The sequence below is a fragment of the Monodelphis domestica genome, chromosome 4 (genome assembly GCF_027887165.1).
Source record: "Monodelphis domestica isolate mMonDom1 chromosome 4, mMonDom1.pri, whole genome shotgun sequence".
NCBI classification, from domain to species: Eukaryota; Metazoa; Chordata; class Mammalia; order Didelphimorphia; family Didelphidae; genus Monodelphis; species Monodelphis domestica.
In genome coordinates, this window is record NC_077230.1 from 384947124 (window position 1) to 384967212 (window position 20089).

The 20089-nt window shown below is 45.3% G+C and overlaps 1 protein-coding gene across 3 annotated transcripts in view; it reads right to left on the reverse strand.

Annotated features, from left to right (window-relative positions):
• Positions 1 to 16784, reverse strand: part of EPHB2 (EPH receptor B2) — a 309543-nt gene extending 292759 nt beyond the window's left edge. For 2 of the 3 annotated variants that reach the window (XM_056795606.1, XM_056795605.1), the window contains exon 1: positions 15592 to 16217. In XM_056795606.1, the coding sequence (XP_056651584.1) occupies positions 15592 to 15703 (112 nt within the window). In that variant the 5' untranslated portion in view covers positions 15704 to 16217. Of the gene's footprint in view, positions 1 to 15591 lie in introns of all 3 variants that reach the window. The other variant, XM_056795607.1, reaches the window with a different exon arrangement.
• Positions 16785 to 20089: the final 3305 nt, after the last annotated feature.

A 20089-nucleotide genomic window follows, 5' to 3' on the forward strand; every position in this document is an offset into this window, starting at 1 on the left:
ATTTTACTGGTCCTCAGTTTCCTTATCTGTAAAATGAGGGAGTTGGTTAATATCGTTCAGTTGTTTCAGTCATATCTGACTTTGTGATCCCATTTGGGGTTTTCTTGGCAAAGATTTTAGAATGGTTTGCCATTTCCTTTTCCAGCTCATCTGACAGATGAAGAAACTGAGGCAAGCAGGATGAAATGATCTGCCCAGGACCACTTACATAGTAAGTATCTGAGACCACATTTAAACTCAAGTCTTCTAGACTCCAGGTCTGGAACACTCTCTCTACTGTACCACTTAGCTTCCCTGAGGGAGTTGGACCAAATATAATCCAACCATTCTCAAACTTTTTAGTCTCTGGATTTCTTTACTCTCTTAGAAATTCTGAAGAATTCCCCTTCTCCTAAAGAGTTTTTATGTATCAGGGTTATATCTATCTCTATTTACCACATTAGAAATTGAAATGTCAGAACAGGGTGTCCCAAAAATCTTAGTGCAAAGTTAAGCGCTTAAAGTCCATCAACTGAGATAATGTCTCTCAGCCTCTCAGTAAACGCCAGTTCTCCCTCCCCTTCTAGGCACCAGTCTCAATCTCTCTTGAAGCAGTTCCATCCGTACTTGTCTTTCTTTTTCTCTCGACTTCCCCACCAGCCCGGCCATTCTAGCATTAAGTCCTTGAGAGTAGGTTCTATGTCATATGTCCTTTTGTAGTCACTGAATACAGTGGCGGCAAGTACAGCCCTACCAAATTCGGTGCCTTCCACATAGGGGATATTAAATAAGTAGACAATGAATCGATTACCAGCTAATTCATCAGTTATAACATTATTGATGTGATCATTCCTTAGATTGTGCTTTTGGAGGATACTTTGGGTTTCTAAAACTTGGAATCAGAGGCTGAAATTAGGATCTCTGAGCACAGTGAGCCAATGTCCAAGGGCCATATTCCTAGAACAGGCATTTAAGGTCCTTTACAAGCTTACTTCAAACTAATTTTCCTGGTTCTAACCTTAGGTTGGTGACATTTCCCTTCCTATGTTCTGCATCCCAGGCAAGCTAGACTATTCTCCAGCCCCAGCCGCCATCTTTCTTTCATCTCTGAGCCTTTGTTCAAGGCATCCTCCATGTCCAGACTGATGTCCTTTCCCAATCTCTGCTACTGAGCAAACTCTTTTTTCTGTCAAGGATTCACTGAGGTACCATACTTGCCTTCCCTACTACCCCAGCCCCAAATGAAAGTGACCTCTCTTTCCTTATGTTTCTTATATCCTGTTGATTCCTTTCAGATCCCTTAAACATCCTTTATATCACAATTATCTACACATTTGTTCTGTCTCCCCAGCTTCGTTCCCATTTGATTGTAAGTTCTTTGAGAGTAAGGTCCACATGGTATTGGTCCATAGAGAGGAATGCAGGGCCTTGCATCTACTAGGTCCTTAATTTAGGATTGTTCAATTGAATTGGAATTTGGAGGTGGTGACAGCAAGGGAGTGAAGAGACTGGCCTTCTTTGGAGTCAGTCCCTCATCTGTCCAATGAGTAGTATGGAGAGAAGGGTTTCTTAGGTCTTTTTTCTAAGTTCTAAGGCCCCTTCTAGATATTCTAAAGGACCCTTCTAGGTCTTTATATTCTTTATTCTAAAGGTCCCTTCCAGAGCTTTATATTCTAGGTTCTAAAGCTACCTCTAAGTTGTCTAAAGGCCCCATCCAGGTGTTCTAAAGATCCATCTAGATCTTTACATTCTACATTCTAAAGGCCTCCTCCAAATTTTTCCCTTTTATGTTCTAAGGCCCTTTTCCATGTCTTTACATTCTATGAGTCTGAAATTATTTGGGGCTATATTGACTGGTCTAGGGACAAAAGACTCAGGATGATGGCACCCAACAGGGCATGGTCCTATAGCATTCTCCCCATTCCTACTCTCCCCTTTGCTTCCATCCTTTCTTCTTACCCACATTTTCCTGCTTTCTTATTCTCCCAATGTCTGCTCCTTTAGCCTTATGCCTATCCAATCATCAAACATGATGGGTGCACTATGGTTCTCCTCTCCAGAGCCATCTCCTAAATGTGTGCCCTCCACCACTGGGGGCTCCAGCCCACGTGGAGAGTGTTACTCCTCCACCACTAATAGGAAAACCACATACTAGTTAAAAGAGAGGATCTGGAGTACCATTTTTGTATTTGAGTCAGCACAGTTATAGGACATATAAAGCCACAACAGAAGCTCACAGTTACTTGACATTTTAGGATTCCAAAGCCCTTTGCATCTGTTCTCTCACTTGATTCCTCATCACCAACCATGAGAGGGGATGAAAATATGACTCCTACTTTACAGATGAAGACAGTGAGGTTTAGAGTGAGAAACGTATACTGGGGTAAATGACTAAACACAATTAACGTGTTGTTCTTCACACCAGGAAGTTGCTCCAACTCGTCCTTATCAGAACCTGAATGGGTGTGTGTGTTTGGGGGAGAGGTTGATGGGGGTACAAAGCTTTCCTCCAAAAAAAAGACCCATCGATAGAACTACAGCCAGGGAGAGGTTGGTCCTGGAAGCTTAGAAGCTTAGCCACCTCCATCCTGCTTAGTCACTGGCGGGTTATGTGATTACAGGCAAGTTACCCAGTGACTCAGTGTCATCCCAGCTCAGGATGGCAGATAACCATCTACCTCCCGGAAATCAAGGAGAAAGAACCAATAGCTTTCAATGGCTTCAAAGTGCTTTCAAGGTAAGAGTTATCATACCAAGACTGATATGAATCAGGAAGCATTCTGGCTGGTTGCCTAGTGGTTGCCCTCAACCCCGCCTCTGCTAGAACATAAAATAAATATTCCTCCCTCCCAGGCTTCCCCTCTTTAGCCACTTCTTTAACAGGCACTATTCTACTAGTAGTACAGTATAGACTACCTGAACCAAGAGGGGCCTTAGAACTCAGAATGTCAGAGCTGGGAGGGCCCCTATGACACAGCATGTAAACAGAGAATGTCAGAACCAGGAGGGGAAGAAGGCTGGCCTTGAACTAGCCCCACAGGCACTCACACTGGAGAGGGAGGAGGTTGGGGGAGTTCCTGTTTACTCCTCTTGGAGGGAGTGAATGGAGGCAGTGGAAAGGGCTAGGGACTATATCCTGAAGACTGGGGCACTTACAGATCCCTATAGGTCTTCCCCTGCTACATCTGGTCCTATATCTACCACTGGTTACCTGTGTGACCTTGGACAAGGCGTTTAGGTGTTCCAAGTCTCACTGCCTCCTATAAAGCAGGAATTATGGGATTTAGGTTTAGAAGAAACTTTTAAGACCTTGTAGTCTAACCCCCTTGTGTCATAGGAAATGGTGAAGCTCAGACTCAAAAACCAGGTGCTTAGATTCTATGTCTAGTAATCCTTCCACTACATCCAGCTTTCTCTGTCTTCCTTTCTTTGGGCTCTCCTCATCTCAATCTCTGTCTCCTAGTCTACCTTCCAGGACTCACCCTGTTATAGCCTGGCATTGCTATTTATTTTTACCATGCCTAAGACTTCCCTTTCCTACTAGATCACAAATTAATCAATTGGTATCTTTAAAGCTCCAGCTCTGGGGCCAGGTACCCTTTCTAGGGCTTGCGGATACAAAAACAAAAGATAAAAGTTCCTGCCCTCAAGGAGCTTGCTTACTAATCCAGAAAATAAACACACAAAATGCCCATAAACAAACACAAAATAAATAGAGGTTGCATTGTTTAGCAGAACAAAAACTGGGCTAAAAACCAGGAAGGAAAGAAAGGAGAACAGAAGGAAAAGAAAGAAAACAAAGGAAGGGAGGAAGTAAGGAAGAGAGGGAGGAAGAAGGAAACAATCATTTATTAAATGTCTATTATGAGCCAGGAACTATGCTAAGCACTTTACAAACATTATCTCATTTGATCCTCACAACAACCATAGACCGGAAGTGCTTTTGTTTCCTCTACTTTACAGTTGGGGAGAATGAGTCAGGCAGAGATTAAGTGACTTGATCAGGGTCACACACTAAGTGTCTTAGGCCACATTTGAACTTACATCTTAAATCTGTTTTCAGAAGCAGCTAAGTGGTACAGTAGATAGAGTGCTAGACCTGGAGTCAGGAAGACTCATATTCCTGAGTTCAAAGCTGACTTCAGAAACTTATTAGTTGTATGACCCCGGTCAAGTCCCTCAACCCTGTTTGCCTCAGTTTTCTCACCTGTAAAATGAGCTGGAGAAGGAAATGACAAACCGCTCCAGTATCTTCGTCAAGAAAACCCCTTATGGTGTCAATGCAATGTCCCTGAACAAATCTGCAGGGATCTAAAAAACACTATCCATGAGCAGAGGATAAACTGTGGGAGTAAAAACACTGAGGAAAAGCAACTGCTTGACTACAGGGGTGGAGGGGATAAGACTGAGGAGAGACTCTAAATGAACACCCTAATGCAAATACCAACAACACGGAAATGGGTTCGAATCAAGGACTCATGTGATACCTAGTGGAATATCGCATCAGCTATGGGAGAGGTGGTGGGAAGAGGTGGAGGGGAAGAAAAGAAAATGATCTTTGTTTCCAATGAATAATGTTTGGAAATGACCAAATAAAATAATGTTTAAAAAAAAAGAAAGAAAACCCCATATAGCATCATGAAGAGTCAGACAACTTCCAAACTCCAGATCAGTGCTCTAACCACTGTACTACCTAGTTGCTTCTAAAACAGGTTTGATCCTGGGATCTGGGCAAACTGGGGGTTACTCTGAGTGAGCCTTTTCTCCTCTGGGGTTTCTTATCTCTAAGATTTCTTCTAGCCATTCAAATTCAGTTCAGCAAATACTTTGAAATACTTTTCAAACACAAAATACTCCACTTGACCCTAGGGAAACTAGGAAGTTAGAGGAGACACCTCCCACCCTCATGGAGCTTAGCATCTGGTGAAGGGAGAAGGCATAATACAGATCCTGGCAAAAGAATCATTGCTAAGAGAATTGGAGAATGCTAGTTCTGCCAAGGAACACCTTCTCCTTCTGCAGGATGGAGGGGGAGGGGGTGCAGTGTGGTGATCTCTAAGTTCACTTCCAGCTCCAAATTCCTATCATTCTATTGGTGGGAGAGGCAGTTTGGGGAGAGAATTAGCCTCAAGAGTCAGGAAGACTTGAGTTTAAGTCTCATCTTTGATCCTTAAGCTCTCAGTGGCCCCGGGGCAACTCCCTAAAACAAGGTTTCTTAACCTTAAGTGTGGCACATGTGGACCTCTTTGGCAATTTGATGAGTCCAATGAAGTTTTTGAATGAAAAAAAAATGTTTTTAGTGAAGAAGGCCAGGTGGCATATAGGTAGGGTGTTAGACCTGGAGTCAGGAAGATCTGATTTCAAGTCTAACCCCAGATATTTACTTGATGTATGACCCTGGGCAAGTCACTTACTCCCATTGTTCTCAGTTTCCTCATCCCTCAAATGAGCTGGAGTAGGAAATGGCAAACCATTCCAGTATCTTTGTCAAGGAGACCCCAAATGGGGTCACAAAGAGTTGGATACAGGGGGAAGCTGGATGCTCAGTGGATTGAGAGCCAGGCCCAGAGACGGGAGGTCCTGGGTTCAAATATGACCTCAGACACTTCCCAGCTGTGTGACCCTGGGCAAGTCACTTGACCCCCACTGCCTAGCCCTTATCACTCTTCTGCCTTAGAACCAATACACAGTACTGATTCTAAAATGGAAGATAAGGGTTTAAAAAAAAAAGAGTTAGATACAACTGAAATGAAACAACAGTGAAAATAAAATACATAAGATTACAAAGGAAACCAACTATCCTGAAATGCAGTTAACAAAAAAATTCCTTAAAAACAAGTTGTTGGACCCCAGGCTAAGAACCCTTGCTCGGAAGACTTTCAGCTAGAGTTCATTTGCCATTTGGCCTTGGTAGAGGGGTTTTCTTCACTGGGATGATGAAAGCCCAGAATTCAGTCCCAATTCTCTGTGTGTGACAGAGTTCACGTCAGTTTGCCTCTCTGAATCACCTCACAGTTTTCTCATCTGTAAAATGGGGTCTCGGATGACCTGCCTCCCAGGGTGGTTGTGAGGAAGCTCTATACAGACTATCAATCACTATAGACATAGGAGCTATTAATTTTGACATGATGATAGAATATGATGAAGGGGATCCTCATGGACTGGCACTGATGCTGGCTATGATTCATGCCTGGGTTGCCCATGATACCCATTAAGAAGAACATAGTGGGTGCTCCATCATGGTTTGCTGAATGAATGGTCTCCCAAGCTAAGCCCAGCTAGCATCTTCCCTCTAAGCACCTACCCCACAGAAGTCATTAACCTCCCTGTCAGTTGCTGGGTCAGAGCCAAGCCTGCGAGCAAAATCAGCTTAGGGCCTGCCTTGTGCCCAGCCTAGCCATGGGGAGCTCAGGCCAAGGATGATCTAAGAAAAAGGCTGCTCTAAGATACTGGGAAAAGGGCAAGAGGACCTTCTAGATACATGAGCTCAGCCAGTACATGCCAGAATCCACCCAAACTGGGAGGGCACAGGCCCTGGGGATGTTTAACTCGAGAAGAGGGTGGCCAGGGAATAGGGGAGGGAGTAGAATCACCTTTTTACAAATTGCAAAGGGAAACCACAGGGAATAGGTGTTCCTGTTTAAAAAAAAAAAGAGCTCCTGTTTGGGGGTACCATTTTGTTACCAGGAGAGAGCTGGCCTCAGACACACATACTTGGCTGTATGATCCCAGGCAATTTTCTAAATGTTCAGTGTTCTAGGCAACTTTTAAAGGCAGGGGTTCTTAACTTGGGAGTGTCCGTGGCGAAATTTTAAGGGATCTATGAAACTGTATTTTTGAAAATGGACATTTTTATTTTTACTAGCCTCTAATTAAGCATTTCCTTCATTTATGAATTTTTAAAAATGTTATTCTGAGAAGGGCTCTATAGGTTTCAACAAATTGTCAAAAGGGTCCATAACACACACACACACACACACACACACACACACACACACACACACACACACACACAGAGGCATACACACATACTCACAATTTAGAAGTCCTGGTCTGAGACTAAAAGTGCTAACCTGTATTAGCAGAGAGATTTCACATCTAGGAATTCACCATATCAGTGAAATGATGGGTCCTTCCTTTCTTCCTCTGTCCTCCCTCTCTCTCTCATCTCTCTCTCTCCTTCCTTCCTTCCTTCCTTCCTTCCTTCCTTCCTTCCTTCCTTCCTTCCTTCCTTCCTTCCTTCCTTCCTTCCTTCCTTCCTTCCTTCCTTCCTTCCTTCCTTCCTTTTCTTCCTTCCTCTTTCTTTCTTTCTTTCTTTCTTTCTTTCTTTCTTTCTTTCTTTCTTTCTTTCTTTCTTTCTTTCTTTCTTTCTTTCTTTCTTTCTTTCTTTCTTTCTTTCTTTCCTTCCTTCCTTCCTTCCTTCCTTCCTTCCTTCCTTCCTTCCTTCCTTCCTTCCTTCCTTCCTTCCTTCCTTCCTTCCTTCCTTCCTTCCTTCTTTCCTTCCTTCCTTCCTTTCTTTCTCTTTTACCTTCCATCTTAGAATCAATACTGTGTATTGGTTCCAAAGCAGAAGAACAGTATGGCTAAGTGACTAGCCCAGGATCACATAGATAGTAATTGTCTGAGGCCAAATTTGAACTCAGGACCCCTAGCTGTTCCAGACTTAAAACTTTTAAGACTTTGCTGTGATCAACAGCAAGAAGGGCTGATCTGTCCTGGTTGCATCATCGCAGAATATTAGATCTGTAATTTACATTAGAATATAGGAGATAGAATTTAGAACTAGAGAGCAGCTAGGCAGTATAGTAGAGAACCAGGCCTCAAGTCAAGAAGACTCATCTTCCCTAGCTGTGTGACCCTGGGCAAGTCACTTCCCACTATTTGCCTCAGTTTCCTCATTTATAAAATGAGCCATAGAAGGAAATGGCAAACCACCCTAAGATCTTTCCCAAGAAAACCTCAAATGAGGTCACAAAAAGTCAGGCATGACTAAAAAACAACTGAACAACAACAACAAACACCTGAGAATCTTGAATATGAGAGGATCAGAAGAAAGGCGCATCTTGTTTAACACCTTTATTTCACAAAAAGGAAAATTGAGACTCAAAAAAAGGGAAGCAGAGGGCAGCTGGGTGGTTCTGTGCATAGAGAGCAGGCCTAGAGACAGGAGGTACCGGGTTCAAATGTGGCCTCAGACACTTCCTAGCTATGTGACTCTGGGCATGTTGCTTAACCCCCAGTGCCTAGCCCTTATCACTCTTCTGCCTTGGAACCAATACACATTCATTACATATTTTATTCCTGTATATATTTATTATATATAGTATTAATTCTCAGACAGAAGGGAAGGGTTAAAATCAAAAAAGGAGGTGTGGTGGGAAAGACACATCTAAGATCACATGCCTCGTCGTAATCAATCAATCTCTCGATCAATAAATAACAGTGGTCAAGTCCCAGGCTCCACATGAACAAATAGAAATGTACAGAACATGTATACATAAGCATGTTACATACACATACACAGGAATTTATTGTGCACACGCATACATGTGTGTGTACATGTCCTTATGCCTACACTCACACACACACATACCCCCAGGCACACAGGGCCAGGTTCATCCTCTCTGATCAGGCATCTCTGACCCGATGATTCATCATTCCCTCCTCCTGTCCCAGAAACTGCTCTCGGCTACTTTTCTAAACTAATGAGGTCTTGTAATCAGAGCCTTTGGCCTGCTTTGGCTAATCCTGGGGCTGGCCCCAAATTAAGTGGGGGTGAGGGGAAGAATTGGGAGCAAGGGAAAAAGTAGCCCCAACACTTCTGGTGCTTGAATGCTTTGCTAGATTATGGGAGATAAAACTGGGAAAGATTCCCAATCCACACCAGGGGAGCGGCTGCTAGCCCTGTTGACATCAGTACAGAGAATGTGTTGGAAGAGAAAAAACAAAGGACTTGACATTAAGAGCCCTAATGGGGGTTCAAGTCTGAATTCCAACTTTTACAAAGGTGTGACCCTAGACAAGTAATTTCCCTTCTCTGAACCTCAGATTTCTCCTCTGGAAAATGGGAATGATAATATTTGTAACAGGAGGAGTCAATGGGAGAGATACAAAGAAGATAAAAGATCCCAGGACCAGGGAGAAACTCCTGGATTCATCAAGAGGTTACAGTGAGAAAACTTTGTAACCTTAAATCATCATAGAAATGTAAATTATTATTATGTATCCTTAAACAGGAGGCAGAGGGGAAAGAAGGGGAAGAATCAGAGACTTTTCAAAAAAGGTATACCAATTATTCTCAGTTATTCGTTGAGTATTAAGCTCCTACTATATGCCAAGATTTAACTTAATAGCTGTGTGGCCCTGAGCAAGTCATTTTACTCTGCTGGCCATCTATAAAAAGAGCTAGACAAGGAAATGGCAAACCACTCCAGCATCTCTGCCAAGAAAACCCCAAATGGGTTCACAAAGAATCAGACATGACTGAAAATGACCGATCAAACAAAATACTCCAGGTATTAGGCTAAAAAAAGGCAAAAGAAACCTCTATCATTGAGGAGCCCGGAGTGTAATGGGGAGAAAGCATACAAACAACTATGGATAAACAAGAGGAAAAATTGGAGATAATCAATGGAGCAGGGTGTTATGGGAAGATTACTGGACCTAGGGTCAAGACATGAGGGTTCAACCCTCAGCTTTGCTTCTGTTTGTAACTTTGGGCTGGTAAAACAGAGTTAAAATGGAGCTGACCAAGGGTGTGTTCCAGGGGTAGTTAGAAGGATAGAGGGCCAGACTTGGAGTCAGTAGGACCTGGGTTCAAATCTAGCCTCAGACACTTTCCAGTTGTGTGACCCTGGGAAAATCACTTAACTTCATTTGCCTAGCCCTTGCCCTCTCCCATCTGATACTAAGACAGAAGGTAAGATGGTGGTTGTTTTTTTGGGGGACACTCCTCATGAAGCTGGGTGCATACTCTGCTCCTTTATGGTGGAAGGCATGGCTCTAGCATCTAGCTAAAAGACGGGTTAACTGAGCCACTTTTTAGAGGGAGGATATGGTTTCATGGGAAGATGATAGGGTGAGGGGGTCCCCTGATTATACCAGTGACAAAAGAAATGAAGCTTGTTTTACCTCCTGACATCATAGGTTATTTATGAAGACTGAATGAAGCTATGCATGCTAAGTCTTTGGCAAATCTGCTGTCCAAATGAGGGTGGCTATAATTCTTACTGTCAGGGACACCCTTGCTCCAAACAAGCTGAATATATATTTTTTTAATTCTTACCTTCTGTCTTAGAATCAATACTATATATTAGTTCTAAGGGGGAAAAGTGGTAAGAGTTAGGCAATGGGGGTTAAGTGACTTGCCCAGGGTCACATAGCTGGGAAGTGTCTGAGGTCACATTTGAACCCAGGACCTCCCATCTCTGGGTCTGGCTTTCAATCCACTTAGCCATCCAGCTGCCCCCTGAATTTTTTCAAATTCAACATGCCTCAGCCTCACCTGTCTAAGTAGTTTTCATCATGCTAGTCACTTCCATCTAGAATTCCTTCCTGCTCATCTCTCCAATTGAAATTTGATTTACTTCCATGCTGGATGAGCCTTCCAGCTCATGTGCCTCCTCTTCCAGGAAATCTACCTGGATTCCATACTCCCCTTCTCCATACTTCCACTAGAAGGGAGCTCAAACTCCTCCAAAATTGTGCAGGATTTGACATCCGGGTACTTCCCATGGCATTTTATACATATACTGCCCATATCTGTATCTTATCTACAAATGTATGTTATCACCTAGGTCTCTCTCCTTCCTAAGCAGACCCTGAGATCCTTGGAGGTGGGACTAGTCCTTATCTCCTGAGCTTCAATACCCTGCTAATTGAGAGAAGGCACACCAAGTTCAAATCCAACCTCAGATACTAGCAATGTGACTGAGCAAATCACTTAACCCTATTTGCCTCAGTTTCCTCATCTGGAAAAATAGCTGGAGAAGGGAATGGCAAACCACTCCAGTATCTTTGCCAAGAAAATCCCAAATGGGGTCACAAAGAGATGTACATGACTCAAACAAACAACAACTGAACAAGAACACCGCCAAGCTCATTGCTCAAAGCCCCATCATCGTCATAAACTAGAGGCCAGGTCCTCTAAGAAACTAGCTTGGTATCATCCAACATAATATATAGCATCATGGAAAGAACTAATATTAGTGTGTGAGGCAAATAATCTGAGCTTAAGTCTCAGCTCTGTTATTGACTAGAGAGCCTAAGAGAAATCCTTCTCAGAGCCTAAGTTTCCTCATCTAGAAAATAGAGGGTGAAGAGTCTTTAAGGCATCCTCTAAGGTTCTATATTCGAAAGTTTTCTCTAGTTCTGACATTCAGTTTTCTAAGGCCCCCCCCCATCTCTGATATTCTGGGTTCTAAGGCCCCTTATAACTCTGACATTCTCTGTCCTAAGGTTCCTCCCAGTTATGATATTCTTCCAAAGGCCCTCTCTGCTTAGACAGTCTACCTTTGAACTTTTCACATGCAGGGACCTTTGCTATTCTAGCCTACATCTACAAGCAGAGTAAGTACTATAAAAATAGGGCAATTCAATAAAATGACAAGCACCTACTATGTGAGGTGCACTGTGGCCCAGCACACTGGGGAAACACTGAGAGATACAGACTCAGAAGGTCTTCCTAACCTGCCTGGGGGATGGGGAGTGGGGGAGAACAGAAGGATGGCTAAGGACACAAATAACTGATACCAGGGAGAGTGAGATAAGCAAAAACCAGAGAGGCTTCTCTGGCCAATTATGTCTAAATGCAGAAGGAGGCCCAAATGTCCTGTTTCCACTTAGGGTCTACCCTGAAAGCTGTGGTTCAGACTTTTTTCAAGTATAGCAAGCTACATTTCAGATAAGCTCCAAGCCTTCCCAGGATGACACAGGACTCCAACTCAAAGATAACAAATAGTTCACAAAAGGGTGGAAGGGGAAGTCTTTCCAGGGGATGTGCTAGCAAATAATTTTATAACTGAATCTAAAAAAAAAAGTACCCACCATATACTTTTAATTTTAAGCCTCTGGGTAAGAAATGGCACTTAAACTAAACCTAAAATGGAGCTTTGGGGAGGAAGCATATACCAGGCAAAGGTGTGGAGGTGAGAGGTCAAAGTAGGGCAGTTTGGCTGGAATATAAAGTATGTGAAGAGGACAGGAGTGTGCTGGTAAATATGTAACAATCAATTCTTGAGAAAAATTGATCTGGACAATAAAAAATTTACCCACCATGCTTTTAAATTTAATCTTCATTATTAACATTTCTCCTCGTACTTAAAACTATACAATCAATAAAACAATAAACCAAGCCCTGATTTGCAATGTTTGTCAATTTCATAATAAATGCTCACAATGAAAATTTAACAATTGGCTCTGTTTATGGTAGTAAGTCTAGCACATCTCTCTGCTTTCCATAGGCTACAAATTACATTGTTGATAAGGCAGGTATTATTATCTCCATTTTGCTGACTCTAAGGCAGGTATTATCATCCCCATTTTGCTGAATCTAAGGTCCAGGCAAAAATGATTTGACTGAGATTATAGAATAAGTCAGTGGAAAAGGTAAGACTAGAACCTAGATCTCCAGACTTCTGAACTGCTGTTCTTTTACTAAGTAAAAAAAAAAATGCCTTTCCTTTCTCTCTTTACTTTTTAAGCTTTATTTTCATGAAAGGATTCAATTCTTAGATGTTTGTGGAGGAGCCTGAGACCAGATAGAGAAAGGGATGTTCCCTGCAGACCCTGGGGTCATCTGTTCCCCTTTTCAGTCAAGGGGCTGCTGGGTAATATATAGAAAGCACTGGATTTGGAAGTGAAGAACCTAGATTCAGATCCTCCATGGAGCTGTTGTGGAAACATACACATCATACAAGTTCTATGGAAAAGGAAATTGCTATTTTACCAAGTCAGCATTGGAGAAAACGCAATGAAGTTGATGATTCAAACTTGGGTTTGAATCCTATAGAGGACAAGCATTAATTAGCCTTGGAGTCAGAAAGACCTGGGTTTGAATCCTTCCTTAGACACTTACTGGGCAAGTCACTCAAATTCTTTTGTCTCAATTTCCTTATCTGTAAAAGAAGGAGGTCAGATGACATGGACTTTAATGTCCTTTCCAACTATAAATCTAGAAGCCTCTGATACTTTAATCCTTTGACCTAGGATCAAATGATATAAATTTGTAAAGTGTTCTGCACAATGCTTGGCACATGAAAGTGCTTAATAAATGCTTATTCACTTCTCCCTGGCTACTTTGTGTGTGACTTTGGACAAGGTGAGTCCCTTCCAGAACCTGAGTTTCCTCCTCCATACAAATGTACATACAAATTGTGGAGATGGACTAGATGAACTTTGAGGTCCCTTCCAGCTCTAATTCCTATTATCCAGTGGGCACTGTGCCCACCCACCATGGGGCCTGGCCCACCCAGGCTAGAATCTGCCATCTTCCAGTGTCCTGCTACCCTCTGTGCTGCTGCTGACACAGATGGACAGATGGATGGACAACCGTGACCATACACCCCGCCATAATTAAAAACACACCCAGACTGCTATCGTAGTACAAGTGGCCAATTTTCCTCCCCTCCAGCTCTGCTTACTCTAACACAAATAGCAATATTTATGCCAAGCTTCTATAATACCGTAAACAGCATAACCTATAGCAGGCCAATCCATGAGTCATTTCCCCAAAGCCCGAGTTAATAAGTGGTACCTCATCCCCATTCCAGAGAAACCCAGTGGCCGGGCCTTGGTTTAAACCTCCACACCCAGATCCCATGGTCTTTTAATACCCCATCAGCCCTGCAATGGGAAACCGCCAAGTAGCCAGGCTGCTTCCAGTAGTGAGGATGGACTCTCCTGGTCCTGGGTCCTTGGTCCTGGCTGTGGATTCTGCTGGCTGCTATCCAGGGAAAGTTTCCCAAATCCTCTACCAGCCCCTAAGCTCTCATTAAGTAGGGAGAAATTGAAATCATGACTGAAGAGCCCAATCTTTCTCTTTCCAGAGGCAGCAACTCAGTTTTCTGGTTGAAACAGCATTTGTTGATAGAAAAAGGGGGAGGGAGTGGTTATCCCTGTCATAACCCCTGTGAGGCACAACTGGGATGGGGGAAAGTCTTGGCCCACAGGAGATGAATGGAGGCCCCATCCCTAGGAATCCCATTATGCCCCTCAGAGCCTGCCAGACCTGCCCTCTCCCACTAACTTTCTACTTTGGGTTAACACCTGGTATGCAGGGGCAATTCCAGTAGCTAATCACCCCATCTTTCAGGTCATGAGCACTGACCTGTCAGGGATGCTCTAAGGAAAACCCAAGAAGAGCTCTTCTCTGCTTTGAGAAGGGAAGGGTGGTAGGCACTGCCCAGCTGGGCATGATGGCAGCTGGAGAAAGAGTTTCAAGGGCCTCCATCAGTTTTTCAGGCAGTTGGACCATAAGGAGATGGGAGGGAGGATCTGCATGTTAACACCCAGGACCACTTCATGGCAGAGTCTGGAGAACCCATCTTTCTACCAAAGCAGGGTTCCAAAGCAGGACCCAGGGAGGGGTCCTATTGTAAAGCCAAGCCCCTAGCAATCCTCACAGTCACAGGAGGAGGTCGAGCTCAATGAGGTGCCTTCCAGCTCGAATACCCTGAGCTTGAATAGTCTGTCTGAGATCCCTCTAAGCTCTAACAAACATTCTATGTTCCAAGAACCCTTTCAGGACTAACATTCTGTGTTCGAAGGTGCCTCCCCGCTCTCGAATTCTCAGGCCCCCTTCCAGCTCTGTGAGCCTCTGATTCTGATCCGGACTGGTCGTGGGGGCTCCAGTTACAAATACCAGCAGCTGCGGGCACCTTAAACGCTTCTTCCTTATTTGCTCAGGGTACCTTTCCTGGTACCTGGGGCCCCTGGGCTTATTCTCAGAAATATTCTCCCATTAAGCACTTTCTCAGCCATCAAACTTTCCTTCCACCATCCTTGATCCTTCGGGAGTCTCGATTTTGCTCTGGGCATCTCCTTCCTCGTCTTCTTCGTACCCCCCACGCCCGGCTTGCCCAGGGAGGGAGCCGGGCGCGGGCGGCTCTTCCCCAGAAGTGCCGGGAACGTTATCCCCCCCGGCCCTCGCTCTAGCCAAGCGCTCCGCGGAGCTGGCCAAGCTACAAAGCTTTGGCAAGATGGTCCCTTCTCCTCCCTTCTGGTACAGTCAATCAGAGCCTCCAGTGTCCTCCTGCTCCCCCCCCCCCCGCCAACCCCCGCCTCCTTACACATACACAGACACACACACACACACACAGACACACAGACACACACGCACACACACACACAGAGCCACTCTCCTTTCCTCTCCACCGCCTTCGGGAGAGGAGGCTCAACTCCAGACACACCTCCCCAATGCATAGCCACCTGCCCCGGCCCGGAGGAGACAGTTTGCCCCTGAGCAAACTTTGCAGGCAGACGGATGGGGAAGGGGTAAGAAATGGAGATGGGGAGCGTAGGTTCGGCTCCACGCCCCTGGCCTCCCGGTCCCCCGGCCTCCCTCTCTCCCTCCCCCCCTCCCCGGTTCTCTCCCCCCTCCCCCATCGCACTTACCTTCCACAGCAGAGACCAGGGGTAGCAGCAGAGGCGGCAGCAGCAGCAGCAGCAGCGGCGGCGGCGGCAGCAGCAGCAGCGGCGGCGTGCACCGACCCCACAGCCGATCCATTGTGTGGCTCGGCGCTGGCCCGGGGAGCGTTATAGGGAACAGGGCCGGCGAGCCATGGGGCCGGGCGGGCGAAGGTGAGGGCGGCTGGCTGGGGGGGCCGGGGGGCGCGGAGAGGCAGACGCAGGACCGCGCTTCCAGCAGAATGAGCCATCCAGAATGGGGAGAAAAGAGCCCGAGCCGAGCCAACGCTGGGAACGATCCACCTGCACGGCCGCGCGGGGGGGGCGGGGGTAGAGGGGGGTGAGGAGGGGGGCTCCTCCGAGCCCAGCCCGGCGCGTTGGGGACCCCGAGAGGGGGGCGAGTCGCTCCACTGGGCCGACGGCGGGGCGGCGTCGGGGCAGCCTATGAGGAGGCCGGGCGCTGAGGCGAGCTGGCGTGCGGGAGACGGCGAGGGAGGCAGGGCACTCCCCCCGCGGAGCAGTGGTCTCTCCCAGAGCTGTCCATCATCCAGATAAAGCAGTGATTTCAGCCCGAGCGTTTCTCAGTTTGTAGTGAATGCTGCAAAGCCGAGGAGCGTCTGGCGCTGCTGACAGGGGCAGGGAGAGGGGACCAGGGGGAGGGGAGGAGAGTACGGGGGGGGGGGGGGGGGACTGGGATGGAGGAAGGGGTTTCTGAGGCTACTAATGCTAAAGCAGCTGAGGCTGGGGCGTCCGGGCCCTACCTGTGCCAGGGCTTTGGGGGCTGGGGGTTGGAAGGTGGGGGGCGGCAGCCAGCCCCTCGCCCGCCCCGGGTGCCTGCAGCCCCAGGAGGGGCCAAACCGCAGTGAATGAAGGAAAAAAAAAGGCAGGCAACAAACAGACAAAACCCGCAGCTCTTACCCGCCCGCCAGGGCTGGGCTCCCGAGGCGCTGAGCCCCGCTGGGGGCGAGGGAGGGAGGGAGAAAATGAGCAGCGTGTGCCCCCCTCGAGGGAGGGGCTGGGAGAGTGGGGATCCCCCAACACCCCCCCCCTTACTCTGCTCAGGGGTGGGACCAGCCTTGGGAGGCAGCAGGCTCGGGGCCTGATGCCACGCCCCCGTTGTTCGCGAGAGCCGGCGCCCTTCTCGGTCGGCCCGATCCCCAATCCCGTCTCGGTGGGTCCCCCGATGCAGGTGTCCCTGGCATTACACAACACACCTCCTTCCTTGTAACACCCTCCCCCCACCCCCTCCCTTCTCTGGCAAAGTTGCTAATACCGTGAGTTTTTGTCCAGCAAGCAGGGCGCCTCGAGGAAGACTGGGTTGGGAGGGGAGTGCCTTCCTTTTGTATCGGGCCTAGATTCCTAGGCTAAATTGGAATTTTTTATTTTTTTTTATTGGAAGCGAGGTTCCTCCCCAACCGACCCTCCACCTCCAGCATTCTTGGGAACAGTATAATTCAGTACAATTTAAAAACATTTACAAAGTGCCTACTATATATGAGGAACTATTAGGTGCTGGTGATACAAAGATAAACATGAAAACACTCCTTGCCCTCAAGACGCTTATATTCTATCTATGGGACCAGAAAGTTCTTTCTTTAGGGAAAATCTTAGTTGTACAAAGTCCTGAGCTCCCTCCATGGAGGATACAGAGGTCTAAAACACAAGCCCTACCTCTCTCCAGGGGCTGAGTTTTCTTGAGAATTCAACAAAATTGTATTAAACGCAAGGTATTATGTTCAGCTAGGATCTGAAGATGAAAAATAACAATAGTGTGCATCGAACAATAGAGCATCAAGGAGGTTGCTATTTATTGGAGAATAGGTTCCCACATAAAAATGATAGAATAAGAATCAGAGGAAAGGCTTTAAGGTTTTCAGGAGCCAAGAAACAGTGCTTTCCTCACAAAAGCAGGTTCAGGCTAACAATCCGCAAAGAAAAACCAACTGGATGAAAAATACATGGCATGGAGTAGTGATGGGCAATTCATTGAGCTAGTCCATTAGTACATATCCTTGAACAAAAACTGCAGACCAGCAATGATCTGGACTCAGAGGATAAAAGTAGACTGAATTTGAGAAACTGTGCTAAACTTTCAGTAATGCCAATTTGCTCCCTGCTGCTAAAGCCTGTCTTTTAACACTGACACTTGTTTAGTGATATTGTAATTCATGGAGTACCATGAACTCAGAAGAATAATTGTAGGTGACCCCAACAACAATGGAGGGAAGAATGGTGGGTGTCAATAACCTGCAGCATATTACCAGGTATGTCTTCTGCACAAGGATCAGTTTAAAAGACACAACTAAAGATAAGTGTGACCAGAAAAGAAGGTAGACTGGCCTTGGGGCAAGAATAAGGGATGACAAGTTAACAGCTTGAGTGCTATACTGGTATCCATGAACCATTTACGGAAAAGGAGATATGTCTTCATTCTGTGGAGCAGAATCTCTCTGGAGGTTATATAGAAAGGCATAGACAGAAATCTTACAGCTTGAAAAAACTTGGATGGTTTATGATCTGTCCTGGCAAAAGAAGGACACACTCAGAATCTTAGAATTTCCGAGTTTGAAGAGAACATGATGGCCATCTATTCTAACCCATCACTGAACAAGAATACCCTCTAACAATAATACACACAACAGATCAACACCCAGTCTTTGAGGACAAAAAAGAAAAAGTCTGTATGTATCATAATTAAATAAAACTTCAAGATTGGAGGATCCCATCCCTCTCTAATAAGAAAGACAAGGGTCTTTTTCCTGCCTTGATGCATTTACTCTGATGCCCCCATCCTAGAGTTTATTTACTCTACCTCTTTGATCACTGGTTTACTTCAAGACTCTTTAAGTGCCACTTCTCCATGAAGCCATTTCTTTTTTTTTTTTTTAACCCTTACCTTCCATTTTAGAATCAGTACTATGTATTGGCTCCAAGGCAGAAGAGTGGTAAGGGCTAGGCAATGGGGGTCAAATGACTTGCCCAGGGTCACACATCTGGGAAGTGTCTGAGGCCAGATTTGAACCCAAGACCTCCCATCTCTAGGCTTGGCTCTCAATCCACTGAGCTACCCAGCTGCCCCCTCTCTCCATGAAGCCATTTCTGATCCCTACTCCCCTCCTTTAACTGCTCATGCCATCTTTAAAAAAAAAACAAAAACACTTTTAATCAATTTTGTGCATGACCTGCATATAGTTAGATACATGCTGTTAGAAGGTAAGCTCTGTGAGAACAGGAGTTGTTTTGCTTTTGTCTTTGAGTCCCCTGGGCTTAGCACACTCAGCCTAAAGGAGATTCACAATAAATGCTTAATGGTTGATTGATTGAACCTTTGGGAGTCCAGTCACTTTTGGATACATCTAACTAACTGGTAAGAAGTTTTCCCTAAATTTGCTTCTTTGCAAATTCCAAACACTGCTCCTGGTTCCATCCTCTGGGGCCAAACAATACAAGTATAATCTCTCTTCCATCTGGAGTTGTTGTTTTTTTAAAATTTGAAGGCAACTGGCATACCCCACCCAAATCTTCTCCTTTCCAGGCTAAATATCCCCAGTTCCTTCAATTTAGCCTCATGTGGCATGAACTCAAAAGACATCCTAGTTGTTCTTTTACAGACACCCTCCAGTTTATCCATATCCTTAAAATGTAGGGAACAGAACTGAGCAAAGTAATCCAAAAATAGTGTCACTGGGGCAGAGTACAGTGGGGCAATGGCCTCTCATTCCCTGGACACTATATTAATAAGTCTAATGACATTAACTTTCTTGACTGCCATAATACAATGATCTCATGCTTATGAGATTATCTAGCCACTGAAGAGGCAGATAGGTGGTGTAGCGTTTAGAGCACTGTACTGGGAATCAGGAAGACTCATCTTTCTGAGTTCAAACACAGCCTCAAACTCTGACTAGCTGTGTAATCCTGAGCAAATCCTTTAACCATGTTTGCCTCAATTTCCTCATCTGTAAAACAAACTGGAGAAGACAATAGCAAGCTATTCCACTATCTTTGCCAAGAAACCCCAAAATAGGGTCATAAAGAGTTGTACATGGCTGATAAAACTGATCAACAACATCTAAAGAAGGTTCATAAGTGAGAGATCTGAGTTTCCAAGAGATGAAATGACTCACCATGATTATTAGATAAGCAGAGTCACCTGACTCGCAGTCTAAGCAGGTAACTAAGAGTATCAGACATTGTATTCTAAATGTGTGATTAGTGGTACAGGCAGCAAGAACTATAGAAGCTTAGGAGGAGAGAGAGAGAGAGAGAGAGAGAGAGAGAGAGAGAGAGAGAGAGAGAGAGAGAGAGAGAGAAGGAAGAGAGATCTAAGAGTTGAGGTGATCAAGGAAGGAGGACTTGAATCTGGCCTTGAAAATTGCTTAGTAATCAGAGGAAAAGACTTTATAAGTAAAATGAGGGGCTTGGACTCACAGACTCCTATGGTCTTTTCCAGCTCTGACATTCTAGAAGTCAGGGCACCAGACTT